The 22,414-nt window shown below is 37.0% G+C and overlaps 1 protein-coding gene across 7 annotated transcripts in view; it reads left to right on the forward strand.

The window, feature by feature from the left end:
• Positions 1 to 22,414, forward strand: part of DCAF6 (DDB1 and CUL4 associated factor 6) — a 77,298-nt gene that overhangs the window by 43,028 nt on the left and 11,856 nt on the right. For 2 of the 7 annotated variants that reach the window (XM_014253593.2, XM_088051327.1), the window contains 6 exons: positions 5,431 to 5,490; positions 10,942 to 11,047; positions 13,437 to 13,552; positions 14,339 to 14,422; positions 14,573 to 14,882; positions 19,585 to 19,626. In XM_014253593.2, coding sequence (XP_014109068.1) covers positions 5,431 to 5,490; positions 10,942 to 11,047; positions 13,437 to 13,552; positions 14,339 to 14,422; positions 14,573 to 14,882; positions 19,585 to 19,626 — 718 coding nt within the window. The remainder of the gene's footprint in view (positions 1 to 5,430; positions 5,491 to 10,941; positions 11,048 to 13,436; positions 13,553 to 14,338; positions 14,423 to 14,572; positions 14,883 to 19,584; positions 19,627 to 22,414) is intronic. The other 5 variants (XM_088051326.1, XM_088051329.1, XM_088051325.1 and 2 more) reach the window with 3 other exon arrangements.

Here is a 22,414-nt window from a genome sequence, read left to right on the forward strand (position 1 = left end):
CATCTCTTCCTTAGTGCACCGTCTACAGAAGGCAATGTAATTTTTTTACTTCCCGTTGCTTGTGGGGTTCCTACAGCAGACTGTAGGATCCATACTGCCACAAATGGGAAGGTTTAAGCTGAGTAATTGCTTTGACTGGGAGGCAGAGGAGTCTTGTGCATAGTTTGGACCCCCCCAACACTGCCTCTTGGAGTTTTGAGTTCCCACATGCTCTGAACTTAAAGGGAACTATTGGAAACATCCAATCCTTTTGTTTGGGATCACCAGGAGCCACAAACACTGTTTTGGAGGAAACTAATATTCAAATATTTATCTCTTTCTGCATGTAATGACAATGACTTGGCAAATTTAACATTTTACTTACTAAATAATTGCTTTGAAAGACAGATTTACTCAGTGCTGAGGAAACATATGTTTCTGGGGAGACAAAGGGGGAACCATTTTTCTCCCTGACCTCCAGCTTTATCTTCTTGAGGTTTGGTCTGATGGGTAGAATTCTTGCCTTCAGCAGTACAGGCAGTGGAAGTTACAAAAGGAGAAATTTAAATTGGAAAATATTTAGTATGTTTGGTCAATTAGTTCCAGAGAAATTTGATAAAAGATTGCATTGTCTTTTCCTTTTTATTTATATGTGTAAAACCAAGATATTCCTGTTGGGCTTCATCAGCTTCTTTCATTGCATTCCTCCTTCCCCTGCTCTGGGAGGGAACAAATGAAGCTCATTTCTTTTGACTGGGGATCATCTTTTCATTCTTTATTTACTTCATAAGGTTTTTGCATTCTAGACAGAGATATTCTCTGTACTTTCTCTTTTTGTTTTTTTTTTTTGAAAGTTACTTTGTTTTGTTTTCCTTTTCTGACCTCCCAAAATTTATTTTTGCAAGCTGGTTATTCATAATCCATTCCTTTGGAAAACCAGAGCTGTACAATTTTGGTCTCTTGCTTCTCCATAGACACAGTTGCTTAGCTGAGTTTTCAGAAATATGGTAGGATAAAAATAAGTGAGTAGTTTTGGATTGTTTAAGGCCTTTTAAAAGTAATAAATTCCTATACAGAGGCAATCTCTATTTTTTTGTTTTCCTGAAAGGCTGTCTTTACTGCCCTGTCATGAGACAGATGCTCAGTTTTCAGGCACATGCTAGTTGTAAATTTTCAAACAAAAAAAATACACACCAAAATGTGTCTGCAAGTTCTCAGTTTCTTCTCTGGTAAAACTTGTATAAATTTGCGCTTGCAATTTTGGAGGGAATTTGGTGTGAGACTAAGGCCACTTCTTCTGACTTGTACTTCATCATTAATCCTATATATTTGCAACCACAGAAGCTTGAGTAGGAGGAGAAAAATATCCCAGCCATGTAAGAAATTACAAGTAGAAAATGTCAAGAGCTGGCAGCTGTTACAGGTTTAATAGAAAATTAGACTGTGTGGTAGTTATTCTGTCTCCCAGTTACATGAGGCTTTGTAAGATCAATCTGTAGCAGTTAACCTTCACTATTTAGAAGAATATGGTTAAAAGTTTGTATTTTTGAACATGAAAGGGAGATGAGAAATGATTCACTATTTGACTCTGAGACAAAAGGTCTCAGATGACAGAGATTTTGTTTTAGTGGATATCCCTCTTAAGTATTGTCTAAACTTGGCATTTGGCTAAATTTTAGAAGCAGTGTGTGCTGCATGGATCAGGTCTCTTTTGTTTTCAAGCCTTTGCTTAGGTATTGAATAGATACAATTTTTCTTTTTTTTTTGGTAGCCACTTTATTTAATTAGGGAACTATGGTAAATATTTCAGTTTAATTTGGATTTCTATTTATTGTATGGTTTCTCCCTCAAAGCCTAGTTTTTACTTGCGTTTTTGTGACATTTCATGTAATTTAAATCCTGTGCAGTATTTAAAGAACTGCATTTATGAGCTATATGCGAACAACAAAGAAAGTAAACCTTTTTAAACTGTTTTTATTGTTGCTATGCCACATATGCATCACCATTACCACATCACTTCTCATTCTGAGAATTTTAAGGGGATAGAATTCAATTTAAAAAGTAACAGAAATGTGAACCAGCTGATCATGAAGTGAAAAAAACCCAACATATTATAGAGCAAGGGTTCCTGTAGTGGTCATTGTACCTAATCTTACCCACAAAAACATGAATCAATATTAGCCTTTTTTTTTTCCTGAGGAAAAAAAATTCATTTACACTGCATTTGCTGTGGAATGCAGATATATACATGTGCATGCTGACATATTGCAGAACCTGTGCTGCAAATAACCTTTTTTTTTAACTTTTGGTTTATCTATTCAGTCAGTCTTTAAAGCAGAGCAAAGTGGACCTTCATTTCTGTGTTAGAGCTTTTGAAGAAGAACTAGGGAATGACAGCAGTTTTTATCACTAAATTCTTTGCTAACCTCAGATGTAGAAATGTCTATTTGAAGTGCACAATATGTAACTGAGAGCTTATTCACTGTGCAAAGCAATTATTCCTAGTTATTAAATCAAGTATTTAATTTCTTAGATTCCTCTACATGTACCATGTTTAGGATTTTTAAAACAGTTTTCACTGCTTTAGACCTCACCCTGAAGCTGGTGATGTAAGGAGGAATTTTTATCAACCAAAACTGAGGTGGCATGCTAATATTTTGGTGAAGTCAGGTGCTGATTGCCCAAACTACAGGAAGATCCTTCAGCATATAACTGACCTTAAAATTATCTTCTATTTTCTGTTTGAGGTTCCCCAAATTTATGAATCTCCAGTTCCCTCTTTAAGTGGTGCTCCAGTTTAGAATGTACTGGTGACATTACAACCAGTGGTGAGCTGCAGTGGGATGTAGACCCAGCCTGTGAAGGCTCAGGTAAGAGTTTGGATTTTTGTTTGTTTTTTTAACTATATGGCACAGTTTTGGTAATACTTCTTTTTCAAAAGCTTTATAAGAAATTATAAAAGTATTTTTTTCAGACTTTTTTTTACAAAACAAAGCCATATATTAAAAAAAGAGGCATTTACCTGAACTTCTCTAGGCTGGTTTCATGGTTGTGCTGATTTCCCTGCCTAAGGTGGGGGCTCCAGACTGCAGAGCCACTTCAGGGGGTGCTGGTGATCTGTGGCTTCAGAGTATTTGGAAAAGGAAACAAGGGGGTTTCAAATTTCTACAAACAACTCCATTCTTAACCGTGCTAATTCAGGTATTTAGGATGTTTCCTTTATGTTGATTAAATATTCATTTATTAATGTGAAATACATTCTCAAATTTGTATGGAGACTTGTATGTAGCGATGAGATGTGGGAGGTTTAAGCCTCCCTTGGCATGGACTTCCACCTAGAAACCTTTTCATTTTCACTTACTTTGATTAAATGATGCACATGGCAAAACATGTCTGCTTTCTTACTTAGTGCTGTATCATGTGAGGTCTTAATAAAATTAGAAGTGCTGGTAAGGGTAGTAGATGTAGTCTCTTAAGTTTCTAATTAAAACATGTTAGTTCAGTCTTCTGATCATACAGGTCTGAATTACAGAGTTGACGAGATGAGCTTTTCCAGCCAAGGGAAATATTTGGCAGCACAAAACACCTTTTAAACAAGGGCATATGAACTTTTGGAAAGGATTGGAGTGCAGGAACAGAGCATGGCTGGGATCACTGTCATGCATTAGGTTTCTCAGCTTGCAGTCCAGGACCTCCCCTCCCTTTAGCACTTCTGATACAAGTTAATCCCAGCCATGGACTTTGTGAGTCAGAGATCAAAGCCAGCCATTGAAAGAGGCACAGATTCCTGTGCTGAGTCTGCTGGAACACAAGGAGATCATCTCATGACATGGAGCATCAGTACACCAGCTTTTTGTTCTGATTTATATTCTAAAAAGTGGCTTATTAGTCCATTGCAAAAACTCACCTGTAAATCCTTCTCTTTTTATTTAGGTATTATATATAAAGCACACTTCACTTTTGGAAAGTAAAATATATTAATGCTACAAATCTTCTACTTAATAGCTACATGTCATAAATCTAGATGATCTGTGGTCTGACTTAGGTGTGCCTGGTGCAAGGTATGGGCATGGTTGAGCAAGGAAGACAAACCAGAACCAGTTTAATGTTCCTCAGTTACAGAAATAAGCTGTGCAAGCCCAGTTCCCAAAGGCAGCCTCCAGAACACAGTGTCTCAGACTTTCCTGGTCTCTCTCCTTTGCTCCTCCTTCCCTTCCCTGCACCTAGATATCAGTGTAGCAAAGGAGCACACTGCCATGCTTCCACCAATGGCTGGGAGTGAACAACTGCTTGAGAATATATGTATTTAAAGCAGTGTGGTCAATTTAGCAGATTTTATGGCTGTGCTACAAAATAGGTCTTGCTGGTGATTCTGTCTCAAAGCTGCAAGGGAGCTTCCTGTAGGAGAGAGTATTGTTTCATTGCTTTCCTTGAATAGGATCTACATTTATGTTAGAATTCATTTAGCATGCTGTGATGTTGGCAGACTGTGACTCAGTTTGTAATACAGGATATTAAATCCTTTTAGTTTAGGATGAATTTGTTTATAAGAGAAGATTAACAAGTGGAACCAAGATATGATACTCCAGCGAATATCTTTGGGATAACTGCATTAATTTATGTACATCAGCTCATCTTCAGATAATACAGAAGATCTGGTCTTCAGGGGTGACAAGGGAAATAGACTCACAGACAATACCGAATATTTCATCTGTTGTATCTATGCAGTGAATGAGTTCTGGTGATAGTTATTAATTGGTAGTGCCCAGAGGAAAAAAAGGCACTTACCTGCCAAGGGGGGGTGATAATTCTATTTATTTGTTTGTTTATGTGATCGATGGGGCTGCTTGTAAGACTGATGGGTGTGGTACTGTGATAAACTCATCAAGACTTGTTCTCAGTCATCAGAGGTGCAGCATCTAAGAATGCAGAACTACCAAACTGTCATAAAACTGAGATGTATTTTGGTGCTTTGATGTTCTAAAACATTATTATTAAAACAGTATTTAAATATTGGAGGTACTGGTATGCCGTGGAGTACTTTATGCTGGAGTATAAATATTCTGAAATTTCCATTTTGCACATGGTGTGAAATACTGGTGTCATGTGGTAGCTGAAGCAAAGGCTTTAGGAGTCATGACTCTTCAGTGTTTTTCCTGACATGTCAGAAGTGTGAAGAACGCAGTAAAATATTTGGTAATGGGCAGGCATCATTTTCATTATCAACATGTCAGCAAGCTTCAGGCTGTTCAATGAATAAATAATGGTTTGGAACAAGTGGCTTTGCTTCTGTCATGCCTGGAAAATGCAATATGGCTGGCTGCTCATTAAACAAACCCAAAGCTTCCTTATGTTGCTGCTTTTTTTATTTTAAACTAACATATGATCGTGACATTGCTGTGCAGTTCTCTGCTGCTTATGTTTTAAGTTGAAATCTCGTTTTTGTTTCAGATTCTCCTTCTTCAGTGGTTAACAAACAGCTTGGATCCATGTCACTTGATGAGCCACAGGGTGCGTGTGACAGGAAATGCGCTATACCCAGCCATAGCTGATTGCAATGCTTCCTTTTAAAATTGCTTTTCATGATGAGAAACAGTCTAAAAATGCTGTTCATCCACATAAAGTAGAATTCTGTAAGCAGATCTGCTGGAAACTCATTATCTAATGATCAATATGATTAACAGAGTGAGGTTAACTGTTGTTTTTGAAAGCCATCCTAAGCTCGATTCTTCATGCAATTACTGCAGTTCAGTGTAGGTACAGTAAATGTCTCATGTATTCTACAGATGGTTGGAATATTTTGTAAAATGCAAAGTAAAATTGATTATTTAAATAGGTTGGGTTTTTTCTGAATGGTTTTTCTTGGATCAAAGGGCAAATATCAAGATTTCAATAACCTTCAATATCATAATGCCACAATAATTTCTCTTATCCATGAGTGACGTGCAGCTTTGTTATTCCTGCATGGTTTGAGTAACTCCGGAGTACCCATTGCACTGAGATGCATTTTCCCTCTGTATCCCCTTGTCCTTCACCCCTCCTGCTGAACAAGTACTGGTGTTTCTTGTAGGATCCCTAAGGACTGGGAGTGCACAGAATGCTTAGGAGCTTTCTCTGTGCCCATTATGCATCAGTCTCCAAACCATGAGCTCTGCAGTGGGCCAGAGGTGACCCTATTCCAATTGCATCAGTGTCATCTGTAGGGGATATTTATGGCTGAATAATTAAGGAGTGATACATGCTAATTTAAAAATAGATTGCCATGCACTTTGCATTATGCTTCCATATCAAAGCGTCTGTAGAGATTTATTTAATAGCTTAAATCCCACAAAATAGCTTTGTCTTCTTTCACATTCTAAACTAGAAAGCCATTTTGAAATCTCACTTCTAAAAAATAGTCTGTTTGGCAACTGTTGAGATTATGGCTTTTTGTAGGAGAAAAAAAAATTAAGCTGCACCTTGACAAAATAAATGCTTTTTGTGGAAATACATTTTGTGATGAAGTAGCCTTAAATCTCAATGTGTAAATTTGCTAATTATTCATGGTTTAGTAGACTACATCATTCCAACAATCAGGTTTAGCTGGAAAACCTGCTTATAACAAGTGGCCAACCTAGAAATAACATAGAAAGTCTGTAAGTTTCTTAAGATTCTTAAAACTATAAAAATATGGAAAAACTGGTTTTTTTCCTGCATTAAGTAACTTGAACTAAGAGATTCCCTCTTACAGAAGTACTTCAGTTTTTTTAATATGCAGAAAAAAACCCAAACCCAAAATACATTTGCTTTTCAGTACACCAGTTCTCCAATTGTTTTAAGCAGTATTTTTCTGCTTTGTTAGCAGACAATGTTACTTGTAATTTGTAAAACTAGGAATATGAAAAGGGAGAAATCCTGTTAGGATTGTTAGGAAATCCTTTGCTCAAATGATAACCAGAAAGAATAATTTGCTGAGATCCAGTTGAATTTCTGAAGTTTAACTGCATTAGTTTCACTTCTATTTGAAGTCTCAAAATAGTCTAAGTAGTTAATGAAGGAAGTCATAACAATCCTTTTCATACATAATTACCTTTCCTCCTTCTTCCTGCCTCCTCTTAATTTAGTACTGAATCAGCTGTCTTCTGTTGGACCAGTCTCTCTTGTTGGCATTCATGTTTTAAGACTGGTTTTGGGTTTAAAGATATTTTGATTCTTACTGCAATCACATACATTTATAATCCTAGCATTCTGACAGTCCAGCAGAACCCAAAAGTCATTCCTGTGTGTACAAAATGGTTTGAAATGGATCACAGTCATCTACACTTGACTTTTTAAAAATGTTTTGAATGTGAGTGTAATCGTGGAGGGTCGGCCTTTAGATCTACTGCAGTGATAGGATTTTAAGGTACTGCCTGAGTTGGAATGAGTAAAGAGGGAACCTGAGGCCTGATTAAATTTCATGTGTTAAGCCTTCTCACAGAATTCCTGTTTTTCTGAAATACACAGCTGATTTTCTCCTCTTTGGATCAATTTTTCTCCCTTCCAGAAGTATCTCTTAGGTCTTCACACAGAATATAGTGCTGGATAGGAATTATTTTGTGTTTTTTTAAATGAGAAGTTACCTATCCTCTTCTTATGAGGTTGTCAATAGATGAGTGAAGAGGGCAGCATTTGAGATGTGGCAAGTTGGTTTGAAGTTCCTTACAGTGTTAGTTTAATTAGGAAATGCAGTCTGTAAACTTGTCCTTATGCACTTATCCCTTTATAGTTGAAAGCCCCAGTGTCTGTGAAGTTACACTTGCACAGGTTCATTTTCTAAGGGAAAGAGTGTGTCTGAAGGTTGTTGCTGTCATTTGTCCCGTTTGGTTTGTGGATTTTTCATGTAAGGTTAGGAATGAAATTTTGTCTTCAGTTTTAAGAGTGGTAGTTTAAAAGTGCATTCTTCATTTAGGCACCTGGTGATTGGACCATTTCATGGGAATGTGCTTTAGACAGGGTTTATGAAATAACTGTAAACTGTTGATAGTATCTTCAAAATATCTTGTGTTTGGCTGTAAAATTAAGTAAAATTTCAAGTTATTTTTGAGGAATTTAGAATACAGTTTAGTAAGGTGTTGACAATCTAGAGCTTTCTCTTGTAGCAGTGATTACCCTGCTAGAGTTGGCAACCAGATAAATAAACTGAATCTCCTAAATCACAGAATTTGGACCACTTTCCTTTCCTTCCCTTCAATATTAACATGAAGTAGATCTGCCCTGATGGGATGAACTTAGTAGAGGAAGAGAACAGAGCTTCATTCTAATCTGGGCAGTCTTTAGCCATCACATTTCTCCCTGAAAACAGAGTTCAAGATTTGTAGGGTTTATGTGGCTTCTCTGAAAGAATGTTCAGTCATGTAGGAGGCAAAGCTTATTTTCTTCACAGAGACTACTTTCATCAGCAGTGTAAATTCAATATCAAATATTGAACCACACAAGTAATTCTCTGCAGTTTATTATCAGATTCTTCTCTCATCTGTCTTTTAAAAACTTTCTTGTTCTTGCTAGTGTCTGTTATGCTCTAAAGCTACTTGAAAGAAGAAACCGACCCCATTGAAATTGTAGTTCATGTTATTGTAGATTTAGGAAAATGCCATTATTCAGTATGGCTTAGCAGCTGTTTCCAGAAACTTGTAAAAATAATTTCTCAGTACCCTCTTTGGTGAAGCCTACAGCAATTCTTCCAACTTTTTGGGTGTGGACAAATATTTGCGTTGATTCCAGAATAAGTGTAGCCAGTCCTTATGCATCTCGGTGAGATTTTCAGATACTGAGATTCTAAGACAAGAAATACCAGCCTGGTATTTAATTAGGCTCATTGTAGATAGCAATGCTTAGTTACTTTGATTGGCAGTACTTGGTGGTTTTGTGCTGAAGCCAACCTTCCTCAGCAGTAGGAAATCCATGACTACAGTAATTGTTTGGGGGTTGTCTTGGATTATTCACAGCAGGAAATTGTCTGTCTTTAGCTGGGTTCCCAACTCAAAGATCTGTCTTGCTGTTACAAGGAAGCTGAAGAATTCTCCAACTTTCACTTTTGACTTTTAGTGTCAGTTTCCTGGTGACTTGTGCAGTATGTGGGATCAATCAGTATTTTTACTTGCTGAGGAAGGGTTGCTTAAAGTCTGAACAGACTTTTATAAAGAGAGATTTTATAAATCATAGATTGTCAAAAAATAGAGGAAGCACCTGTTTAGTTAAGAAAGAATGTCACTTTTGTTCAAACTGTCTATATAGCACTATAAAGTATTTCCTTACATATCTTTAAGTTACCAGTTCCTTTAATAAACTTTCATTTTATCCTTGCTCCTCTCTAACAAGAGTGTAACTGGAACTTTTAATTTAAAGGGGCTATAAGCTTTTCTTTCCATAGAGTGGGGCCCATACCTTGTATATTATTAGGGTCATGGTTGTAATTAATTAATTCTCTTTCACATAAAAATATTCTGATTTGTTCTTTCAGGGGTTTTGTGGTATGTTTTAAAATTTCTCTTCAGAACATGTAGAAGTGCATATTTAATTTCTTTGGCACAGCTGATCACTGCTCTGATCCTGTGAGTGGGCTTCTGCCTGTCAGCAGTTTAAAAATATGAGCATTGATTGTTAGGTTAAATTCTGATGTGCTATCTCATAGTTACTATAATTTAATTGTATCTTTAAAATTAAGTATCCTGTGCCAGTATTGTAGCCATTACTGTTACGATGACAGCCTTTTTAGTGGGGAAATTTGCAGGCTTGTGTTTGAATGGAATGTTAGGTTTTAACTGACTTCCACAAGGATGATCTGCAGCTTTTCCTTTATTACACTTGTCAGCGTGCTGCCAATGCTGCAAGGATATTTATAGTCCAATTTCTGAATTCTATAAACTAAAGAAAGGACAGAAGCTTTTGTCCAAATAATCCTGAGATAAAAGGCTCAATAGTCATGAGAAGCAAGACTACAGAGGCTTTTAGTGGCCATTTGAATACATTTGAATACACTAAATAAACCTTCCCTCTGAATTCTGAGAGAATGGCACCTCTGTAGTGAGGCTCAATCTGATGCTGCTTTCCATGAGCTTTTGAGTATTGCCCAGCTTCAGGACTGATGGCAAACTTGCCATTTGTGGCTAGATGGCGACCATGAACTTTACTCCAAGGGGACGGATGGATGGACGGATGGATGGATGATGGATGGATGGCTGGCTGGCTGGCTGGCTGGATGGCTGTCATTCAGCAGTTCTGTTCTGAAGGAGCCCATTAACATCCTTAGAGCCATCTCTGCAGCAGAGAAGTGACCAGTATGCCGTGGTTTTCAGTTCCATTCACTTCTGTTGCTTTTGGACATTGTGAATGAGCTCATTTTGCAAGTACTCCCTTCTGCTTGCAGTTATTGTAATATAAAATAGGGTTTTAAGCATAAAACTCTTGAAAGATGAATTTACAGTATTTTCATGACAACTGACAATTTACAACAAGCCTAAGGGTACTGGTAGTTGTCTGGGTTCTACGTAGGCAATAAAGTAGAGGATGGTGATTTTTCTAGGCTGATTATGTCTGAATCTCATAATCTTTTTTCATGTGTATTTACTAAAGCAAAAAGACTGAATACCACTTTAAAAAAATAATCCTATTAATATATTTGCTATAAAATGGATCTGCTTATTAATGATTATATTATGTGTACACATATCTATCTAAAATTTTATTTACTTGCATGTTGAAGGACAGCATCTCCTTTGTTTGCTCTTATAATTAGATATAATTTTAGACCATTTTTCAAGCATTGCAAATCTGGTGTGTTTACTCTGTAACTTTTTAACTTTTTGCTTGGGCTGTAAGAGATCTTAAGCAGATATTATATGTGTTACTACCACATTTGATAATTAATTTATCTTCAGAATTATAGCAACTTTATGTACACTACTAATGCCTGTTCAAACTTTATCAACCCCGTATTTACAGAGAGTGATAAGCCACGAACAGGAACAGGTGAACCAGTTTTAAGTTTGCACTACAGTACAGAAGGAACGACCACAAGCACAATAAAACTGGACTTCACTGATGAGTGGTAAGAACAAGTTAATATAGGTTTTGACTAGTTCATGATCAGCACATATCAATAACACTTGTCTAGCATAGCTATAAATTATTTTCCCTGTGGTTTATGTCTGTTTTTAGGTGTAGCTACACAATTTGAAAGGGCTGTAGTTCTTAATGCATTCAGAACATAAGATAGACATACTCTAATGTGAAATTTATACAAGAGACTTCCTTGAATTTCTATACTGTGAATTTCTATAATGCAAACATAATTTGAAACATGCTATTTTCATCAAACCCTGGCATAATATCAAGGTGTTATAAAGCAGGGTAGTACAGGGATGGAATAGTAGTCTAGGGGTTACCAAACTTCTGATATGCTATTCTGCAAATGAATCTGTGACTCAGTTCCTGAGTTGTAAACACTGAAATTAGTATTTCTGTGTCTAATGAATGCAAAAGGCTGAGATAGCAATTTTGTGGACTCCTTAGGTGTTGCAGTGGTGACATCCTTTTCAAATAAGGACCACACACACACTGCCTAATGGCTCATGTACTTGGCTTTGTGTCCAAGCCTATCAGTAGAGCATCTCAGGATCTCCCAGAACAACCATCATCCTTATTTTATGTCATCTTATTTCTATTGCTCTACTTATGTTCTCAAAATTATTGTAGGAGGCAGTAAGGAGAAACGCTTGCTCATTGTTACTGAAAGGAAACAAAACCCAGCCACATTTAGCCACTCTTAAGTGCCCTGGCTTTAGACACAAAACATACACCTTGCTCACAGTTTGGAAACTTAAATCACTGATTTTGCCTCCAAGATCCAGCAAACTTTGAAAAAATTAGTTTTGCTATGATGCTTTTACCTAATTCTGCAGTTAGTCAGCAAGTTCCATGGAGTTTGGTGGTGGGTAGTGTGGTGTGGGTAGTGAGAGGAAGAGGCAGTTTCTGGTAGGACAAAGTTGCAAGTCATTGTCAGCTCTGAGGCTGACTAAAAACATTCTGCTGAAGAATGGAGCAACAGGAGCAGGATGCAATTCCCTCTGACAAAATGATGCAGAACAAATAACTGCCCCTTAATCTATGAATTGGAAGTTATGAAAATGAAATAGAGGAGGACATGTAAATTGAGCATTGAGCTACAAAGGAGATTCCCAAGAGTCAAAAAAAAACACCTTACTGTTTAGGCTGTGTGTAAGTTTATAAAATGAGACATGAAATAGCAAAAATCCTCCACTTGCTTATCTTACAGATAAGCAGTACCCTTCTTATCTGGCCATTCAGAAACAATGCTGAAAATTCTGGATTTAGAAGAAATACTAAAGGGGCTAGCAAAAGTTTCCCTACAGCCTTCAAATCCAGTACAGCAATGAATACACTGAATATTGCTCATATTCTTGAGAATATATTCTTGTTATAAGATTGAGAATATTGCTCAATAGGAGTAAAAGCTCTGATTTTAACATAAGGCATAAAATTTCTGAAGTCTAGACTGGGTTCTCAAGAATCCTGACTGAGCATGATCTGTGCTGCTCCTAGCAATTAAATTTTATTATTTTATTAGCAAATTAAATATTTGCTAATAGCATACACAGGTCAGAAGATATTTGTAAAGAGACAGTCTAAATTCTTAAGAATCATGCTTATAATTGCCTTTTTTTCTGCTTTTGTTCAATGATTTGCCTGAGTTTTAGGCTACATCACATAAAAGAGCTCAGCAACAAGACTGCATTTCCTGAAAGTCTTTGCTAGAGAGTCTAAAAACATTAATTTCAGTGACATTCAGGACAGCATTTTACACATTTCCTGAGGATTCATTTTCAATACTGTAAAGAGAAATTGGTGTCCCACAATAATTATCTAAACATGAATGGGGAGTGATATCAAATAGCATCTTGTAGTGAATCTTGAGAAATAAAAAAAATTTGGGAACTGAAAGTCCATACCTCAAAAGGTACAGGAATGAAAATTAGTGGTGAAAGACCTGGAGATTTTTATCTAAATCAAAATTTTTAATTGAATGGGATAATGTTATTTATTAGTGCTCAGTTGATAGCTTTCCATACCTCTAATAAGAAGATCTCTGATTATTTATACATCTAAAAAGTGTGCAAACAAATCCTTTGGAATTCTTACATTATTTGGAAAAGCAGTGACAACATTCTTTAAAGGTAAAAAAAAAAGATAGGAAGAAGACAACAGGGTTCTGTGATGCAGAGGAATTGTGTGGGAAGAGTGGCAATGGGCATAATAAAAGATAATTTTGAAATTGCTGTGAATTGGTTGTAGCTGCTGTCAGGAGCTCTCACTTGATGGCAGTGAGACAGACGATGTCGGTCAGGCTGTGCTGTTGCAATGATCTTATGTATTTGCATGATCCTAAATGATTTTCTTTTTCCATGTTACGTTGCCAGGAGCAGCACAAATTCAAGCTCTAGAGGGAGTGGAAGCCATTGCAAAACTGAAGGCCAAGAGGACTCTGTAAAAACAAAAGCTTTGGACGAGTCAGGGCCTGACGGGGAAGAAACAAGTAAGATACATTGGAATTTCCAGTGCTAGGGCAAAAATTCTGCTCTCCTATGTCCCTGACTCCCATTGCACACATTGGGAGTCTCATACATGTACATGAAGGCAGAACACAGCCATAATAAAGCATGAATTTTTTAGGAAAGAAAACATCAACCTGAGATAGCTGCAAATAAATATAAACATTAACTTATCTTGACTTCAGTTCTAAAAACGTTATTCTTCTTAGGGGCACATTGTGCCCCAATTTGTATAGAAAAATAGAACAACTGCACTTTGCAGTCATAAATGAATGCTTGGAATTTTGTTACATTTCTTTCAAGCTTTCGCTGTGTTTTATTAAATGTGTTTGTCTCGCTCAGTTCATTGCCAGAAGGACAGTCAAGTCAAGTGACTGGTTGCAGAGAAATACTAAAAAAGAAAAATAAAAAAAAAATCCCTTTTAATAGACTGGTAACTTAATTTGTCTTCAGAAATAATAGTGTCTGTATTAAGAGTACAAATGCTACTTTTGCTGCTAAAGTTCTCATAGCATAGGCTTTAAATACATTGAGGAACAAGAAATGACTATATTTTTCTTTGCCAGTGTGTTGACCTGGTCAGGTAGATAGGTTTATATATACTCATTTTTATGTGACTGATAGCTGAGATTTCAATAGAGACATTGACTTTAGAGTGGATTGCTTGGATTGTTTTCTTCTAGGAGTGTTGGTGTCATTTAGACTTGCTTACATTATAGATGTGCATTTAAATGAAATCATGTGGTTTACTATTAAATTGCTTAATTTAGGGGCTCCTGATGAATCTCTCAAGGAAGATGTAAGTGCTGAAGAGCTGAAAAATATGGATGAAGCTGTAGAGACAACAGAAGCAAGTATGTATCTGTACTCTTTCAAATAGTTACAGGAAGAAGTAAAGAACGAAATATGAACTCAGGTTGCATAATTTAACTTTGCTGACCACTTCTAAAATCGACTGTAATCATTAATGGTGGGACTTATTTTCTCCAATATTTGTTTTTTAGCAGTATCAGATAAACCTGCTCCTGAGCAGTCAGAAAAAAATGGCCCCAATGCTGATGCAGTCTCTGGGCATGCAGAGGAAGAAGCCTCCTGTGAAAAGGGGGCAAACCAAGACATTGGCAGTCAGAGCACTGACCCCAGTGCCACCCTGCTGGTGGTGAGCGAGGAGCTTCAGTCCCAGCCGGAATCCTCAGGGCTCGCAGCTCCAGACGAGGCCTCCACCAGGACCTCAGCTCTGCAGGAAACCGACGACAGCGACGACGACCCTGTCCTGATCCCGGGCGCCAGGTATCGAGGAGGCCCTGGACACAGGTGAGGGCAATACCTGTCTCTGCCTGGCAAAATGCTTTTTGCTTTGTTTTTTCCTTTCTTCTTTATTTCTTTGAATGAAAGATGGAGAAACTCAGGCCTCATATCCTTAGATTAAGTTGTTCTTTGACAACTGGCCGAGAGCTTGATGGCTGAGTCTAATTTGCCTACGTGTAAGATATGTACAGCTGCATTTTCCCTGCAAGCCAGGAAGGCTCTTGCAGATCTAATACCTGTTTATGCTGATCACTTGCCTGCTGAATACCTAAATATTTGCAGTTTATTTTTTATTATTCTCCCTCTAGTCATAAGAAACTTCATAAATTTGGGTACAGGGACCTACATTTTCTTTCAGCTGTATCTTAGGTGTTCTTATTTTGGCAGAGCAAGAGCCTTTAACTGCTGTTGTGCAAAAATGGTGTGTTTGTAGTACATATGTTAAAACTGATTTGTTCAATTTTTCATTCTTGTTTTTCTCTGAAAGAGAAACTGTAATCCTTTTCTTTCTGTTGGTTATTAAATATTACTATGTATGTCAGTAAAAAAAAGGTAGACTGCTAGCTGTTACCATTAATAAAAGAGGCATTTCGTCAACTTTGTGCTTTTTTATATGAAGAGCTGTACATATTTGTTTGATTATTCAGTAAACTGAACCCTCAGTTTGCTATTGTTGGTTTAATACCTTTGTTCACTAATTGCAAAATTATAAAATCATTTAAGCAACATTTCTTTTGTTAGACTTCAGACAAGGCCTTTTTTACTAGCTTTAGATGTAATTTAACCTCATGTCAGATGCCTTTGCTTTACTCCTGTTCAGAGACAGTGCTATTAATTTTTTATGCTAGAAATGCAAATTCTTCACAGGAATTTGCAATATATATTCATTAGGAAATCAGGAAGAATTTAACAGTTGTTTCTAGAGAAGATTTTGAATAATTTGCAGTTGAAATAGAGACAACATTGTCAGTAGTGACAAAAAGAGCAGTCAGTGGTACAAAGCACAAGTAATTCTGCTCCCTAAATGACAGTGTTTATGAAGAAGCCAATATACACAGATTCTATCTTAATCCATTAACTTTCCATGCAGTACTAAGTATTTGTAGGCAGATATGGAATGGCAGAAATATTTTCCCCTGCAGAGTCAATGTTCATTATGATCCAGTGATTGAAGAGCAAGCTGTGAAAAGGCCTGCAATTTTAATTCCATCTCCATTTTCAAGCAGGATTCATAGCTTCTCTTCATGCATCATGTTGTCTCTACGATGTAATAGTTTCTGTAGCAATGTGATAAGAATGACACTTCCAGGTATCACACAGCTGTTACCATTTCCCACTAGTGGGGACATCCTAATTGAAGTTACAATTTATCTGACATGCCTTCTTTCCTCTTTGTGTGGTGAGATTTCTTCCTGTAACAGTTTAAATTTGTCACCTAAGAAAGATCATTCAGCTAAAAGAATGATGTAATTAAAATCCTTTATGCAGTCCCCTGCTCCCCTATTCTTCCCTCAAATAAAATCTGAAAAAAGTTGCTTTGTAGCCAGTGTTGGTGTAGAATTTCCTGCAGGAAATTTTCATTGCTCAGGTTTAATGCCTGACCAGACCATTTTTTTCTGCTTTTGTGTGTGTGAAAGCAGTGAAGTTTTCCAGTTTAACTTCTGAGCATTACATTCCCTGCTATTCTTCAGGTTTCAGGAGTTTCCAAATGCACTCTGAGATACTAAGGAAAAGTAAGACATCCTGTGTGTGCTCAAAGGAATTTGGATTTCCAGAAAGAGAGCAGACACTGATGGGCTTAAAGGCTATAGCTCTAAGTCCTATTAGTATTTATATCTCGTATTAGAGTGAAAGGAACTGGAAGTCCTCTCTACTAGTTACTATGGCAGTTATTATAGCCTAAAATCCCTTTGACAAACTGATCAAATTTGATTACAATCCTTCATGTCCCTTAACAAGTAGGAAGCTAACTCAAAACATTGCTGCTACCTTGGATATACATGAACTAAAATTGGTCATTTTGTTCCGTGCTAACATTCTACTTTGATTGAAATAATTTTTCACGTCCAGTGCTCATCATTGGATGATGTTCATCCTGTCCATTTTCAGGTTTTGTCTCCTTAGACTGAGTGCCAGGTTTTTCTCACTCTTAGCAGTAAAAATTCCTGGGTTTCCTGCCATCATGCTGGTTTCTGTCTCCTCTTCATGTTTTACTTCTTGCCTGAATGTGGTAGCCCAGCCCCCTGCACTCTTTGGGTTTTGCTGGAGTGATTCTGTGGCTGTTACTCCTGGTCTAGAGAGGATTCTCTGAGCTGGAGTTGTGTCCTCCTCCTCTCTTGCTGTTCCAGTGGGGGCTCATGCTCAGATACAAGCCCAGCAACCTGCACCCTTTCCTACTTTGCCATTCCTAATTAATGAGTGTTCCTTTTCACCAGAAGGAATCTCAGAGATATACAACTCAATTTTATACTGCTGATTTTCTTTTTCTCAAGGCCCTCAGTGCCCTCCCCATTAATAAGCTCCCCACCCTCAATTTGCTGCATGATTCTATTCCTACACCCTGCTCAAGGACCATTAGCAATACCTGGCACAAAACTGCCTGTAAGTCTGGGGCTCCATTCTAGATGCTTTCTCTAGGCTTCTTTTCTCTTTCCTCACTCAGTAAATTGTGTTTCCTAACAATTCCTTTACTAAATCTCATTTTTTAAAGTTTATCTAATACTTTCCATTGTGTCATAAGATAATTAATGGCATTAATATCTGAGTAATAAAGTAGATTTTTTTTTTCTCTGGAAAATACTTAGGGGGAGCTGCTTTGGTCTTTTTTTGGGGGTTTGGTTTTGTTGTGGATTTTTTTTCTGAAGAAGAAAGACTAGCCTGCAATAATCTACCTTTTGTGAAGATATTTTATGTAATGAGGAAAAAAGTTTCCTTTTTCTATGGGACAAAAAAATTTAAAAAGGCTGTTGCAACCTTCTGAAACAGAATGCTAAAAACTGTTTGACTAACAAGCCTTCTCCAAGATGTACCATTACTGGCTTTGTCGACAATCAATTTTTTTTTCTTTAGGCCGTGTTTTCTTATAAATCAAGTAGCTCTTGTTTACATTGAGCAGAAACTCTACAGGTGGAAAAACTCAAGATAAGGAAAAATATCTCAGAGGCATTTTCCCACTGTGAAGTACAGCTTTCTTAACTGAAAAAGAAGGGTAGATTTCTGATTCTGAAAACATGATCTGTAGTTTCCTCTTAAGGAAAAAAAGTGGCAGAAATACCCTTCTGATTGTTCTGTTAAACAGAGCTCTAAATGAATTGAGAACTTCCTACTGCATCTCACCTTACTTTTAGTAAAATTGATAGAGATTTCAGATTTATTAAATCTGAAAACAGATTTATTAAATCTGTTTATTTTGTAAATCTAGTTGTACAAGGCTTCCATTATTTGAATATTATTTGAGTACAAATCCAAGTTGTAATATTTTTAAGCTGAGGGTTTGAATTTTTTCTCTAATAATCTAAAAATAGATACAAGGAACATAATCTCATATTGTGGATGCTTATAAATCTCAAAACATAATGAGGATAGGTGATTTCTCACCAGCTAACCTGAAACCGAGCTATCAGGAAGGAATGGGCAAAGTCTGCACCTGCTTTAATATTTTGAAAAGGACTTCAAATAGTAGCAGCAAAATGTGGAGAAATACCATGATCCTTTGGTTGATTGGCTAAGTCAGCTGCATGTTGACTAAGAGTCAGCTAGGAAGAGTTTTGACACAGAAGGACATTTCTTTAAAAGAAATAATTGAAAACGTAACATCTGACTATTTTCAGCAGCATTTCTATAGCCACTGAGCATCACGATAGGAATGGTCTCCACAAGTGGCTAAAAGAAGCTAAGCAGTTATTTCATTTTTTCATGTTGTTGGGCCAGTCAATGCAGTGTCTTTTTAACAAAATGGATAAATAAGTGAACAGAATATTTTAAAATTAAAAAAAAAATAAAAAATTAAAACCTCTTCTGTACAGCAGAGCAGTTTAGCTAGATACTCACCAGACTAAATAACCTCATTTGCATTTTAGGGAATCCCCAGGGAAAGGTGCCTTCTCTGACAAATAAGACAATATGTGCAGGTCTTTCAGTCTGAACATATGCATGGGCATTTCTTCTTTAAAACTTTCTGGGTCCAGCAAGTTTAGTACAAACAGAGGGTGGTACTTTGTAGTCTGTGGGAGGGAAAAAAATCTATGCAAAATGTTCTTCATACACAGAGAATGCAGTTTTTAATGGATTGATCTTAATTTTCACAAATTAGTCAAAACAGCTCTCTGGGGGCTGATTTCCTCCTTAAATGACTGAATTAATTTTGTTTGGACTTCGAAGTTGATCTGGGGGCAGAGGCTAAGCCTGGAAAAAGCTACAACTAGTAGGTTTTAAAATCTTAAGAAATATGAATGTAAAATGGAAATGACGATACAGCTGCTGTGATCTATGAAGAGTTACTGCATTTTATAACTTAACTTTGTGTGCTGTTACATAATCTGAATACTATTTTTGCTGAAATCCAAGTAGTCTCATATACTGACTCATATACTGGGAAGGAGCCTTCTCAATTGGAATTCATAGAGCACATTTTGTAAGAGATGCTAACCTTTGAAAAACATGGTACCCAGCATTTGTGAATGACTTCAGTTGTTATTCCCTTTACTAGATATAATATCAGAGGAACAGCGATAGGTGATAGAATAATGAGGTAATTAATTATTTTATTCCTCCCCTCCTCCTTTTTATTGCCGTATATTGGATTTATCAGGTTCTTGTTTTTCATATCTAACTGGCATTTTAAGAACTGCTGTACTTCAAATGCTATGAATTACAGAGCATATTGCTTGAGTTATATTTAGCTGCATGCGTTGCATGGAAATTGAAAAGAAATGGCAGTGTATCCATTTTACAACCTATTAACATTTTTATCGTGTGCCATAGAAATTAATGGAATTTGAAAAGTGTGTAGTTTGTGAAAAGAAATACCTTTTATTTTTTTTTAATTGGGCTGCTGAGGAACGAGTTATATTTGCATGGGCTACTGCTGACTTGCTTTGTCTGGTAGCAGAGAACATCCAGTTCTGGACAAAAATATAAGACTACATGGATCAAAAAGCATTTATATTTTTCACCTGAAGAAAGTTATGGAACTAAGCATAAGTATTAGATTTATATTGGATAATACACATTTAGCAAGATCAATGCTAAATTTTATACAATATTGCTTTTAAGGAAGTTAAATGAAAAAAATCACTTGATCTCATATTCTTGATTTAAATACTTGAAGGAAGCAGTTGTAAGAACATGTAAGGCAATTTGGGTAATTGTGTTTGGCCACATGCCCTAAGAGGGAGGAACTCTCTGCTGTGATTTCAGCCAGAGGCCATCCAGAGGGGAAATGGCCCAAAGTTGTTATAATGATGAAAATTAACGTCTTGGCTTCCTGTGGCTGGAAAGGCAAAGGTGCAGGATGAGGTTCCATAAAAGATTTAGCCTGAGTCCTGTATTTTAAATGCCTCCAGGAAAATAGTGCAGATCTGTATTTCTTTGTCTTATATTTTCATCTTAGCTGCAACTGGAATACCTGGATTTAAGCTCACAGTTTTCTTAGACATTCAGGAATCTCTGCTGTTTGTACTTCGAATTTTACAATAGGCATTCTTTCTATATTCAGCATACTTACCAAGGAGTTCTTTAGCTCTTCAGCACAGCCCAGGGGAATATTAGTTTCATATTGCAATAAATTTAATATAAAATAAATGATGCATTCAGCATAGAATTTTTTATCAGTCTTTTTTTTCTCTGCTTTTCATCATCCTTCAGCAGCATACCAGGTGAAAATTTAAAATTTTTTTGTAACTGAGAATAGTTTAAACCTTGATTGTGTTTGAAAGCTGGAAAATTACCTAGGAGGGCATTATAACAAACATTTGGTTTTGTACGATCAGCAGTGAAGTCCCTTGGGTTTTAGGGGTAGTGTCAGTGTGCTGTTAACAGCATGGTTTTGCCTTTGGTGTTGAGCTGTCTTAATGCTTGAAATTTGACAGCAGCAGTAAATCTCTTCCACAGGTTCAGAGGCTCCTAAAGGAAGTACTTAGTATCAGAAATATTATCAAATGTTGGCATTAGTCAAGGAATCTATTTTAGCAGGGTGGTTAAGACAAGCCTTTGGAATTCTTGGGCAGGACAGTGGTAACTGGCAGGTGGATTCCTTTACAATGAAGAAATGAAAGACCTGGATCAAGGTTTGCTGTGATGGTTTAGATACACAAATAATATCAGGATCATGGAATGCCCTGAGCTGGAAGGGACCCTCAATTGAGTCCAACTCAGTTGGACTCCCCCAGGAATCCCACCATGTGCCTGAGAGCATTGTTCGAATGACCATAAGGCACTGGAGAAATAAGATCTAAGTTAATGGTTATAAGCCTTAGGTTCTCTGCAATTGTTCTGGATAGGAAAAATAGTTCAAAGGAGAAGATGGCAACGAGTGGATAAAAAATAAGATGTTAACATCAAAGAGCTTAAGAGAAGGAGTCGGGGTTTGTGGTCCTCTGGTCCAGTGAAAGAGGTCTCTGCCCCTGGCAGGGGCTTGGGGGATGATTTTTAAGGTCCCTTGCAGCCCAAAGCTGTCTACTGTGAAAACAAGACCATGTTTGTCTGTGTGTGAGTACATCTGGAGACCTGAGAAGTGACAAAAATCCTCAGCACTGAAGGAATCAATACTGAGTTCAATACTCAGTGCAGAGCTGAGACAAGAGGGATGGATCAAGGAAGCAGGGAGACATGAGCTCTGCACCCAGCTGGGCTCAGGAGGCTGACCATTATCAGTCTGGGATAATGGTGTTTGGAAGAAGCAGGGTTATCTCAGGGACCAGATGAGTTTTATGGCAGCCACTACATTATTGTACTTTCACAAACAAACCAGTTATTTAGTTATGCAAATTGTACAGATTCTTGTTTTTAAAAAAATCCTCATTACACCTCAGAACTTATACAGAAAATGCCCTATGTGACAACTTATATATTTTTAGGCTTAACTTACGTGTATACATATTTTCCATTTCTCTCCATTTATAATATATAACTGTGGATCAGTTTGCATTGTGGGATTTTTGTGGGTTTGCTTTTTTGTTTGCTTATCTTGAACCTATGCTTAACTAAAAAAATATGGCTTCACTTCTGAATCCCTATTCTAGTCATCTTGGGCTTAATTTGACTTTTGATAATTAATTACAACAATTAACTTCAAAAGGACTTCAAACCTGGCTGATCATAAGGGGAAAAGCAGTGCTCTGTGAATATTTCCTAGAACTGTACCCATTGATGGGGCTGCCTGAGGAGTGCCGACACAATAAATGCATAAATTCCATTGTCTGACATTCTGTGCTTGGAAGAGCAGTTTGGAAGGGAAGAAGCAGCTCTCAGCCAGGCTCAGCTCAAGCTGAACCTCAGAACAGTTCAAACTGCACAGCACACTTCTATACCTGCTGATG

Source organism: Pseudopodoces humilis, chromosome 2, assembly GCF_049639895.1.
Source record: "Pseudopodoces humilis isolate 2021_Gansu_Grassland_sample_001 chromosome 2, ASM4963989v1, whole genome shotgun sequence".
NCBI lineage: Eukaryota > Metazoa > Chordata > Aves > Passeriformes > Paridae > Pseudopodoces > Pseudopodoces humilis.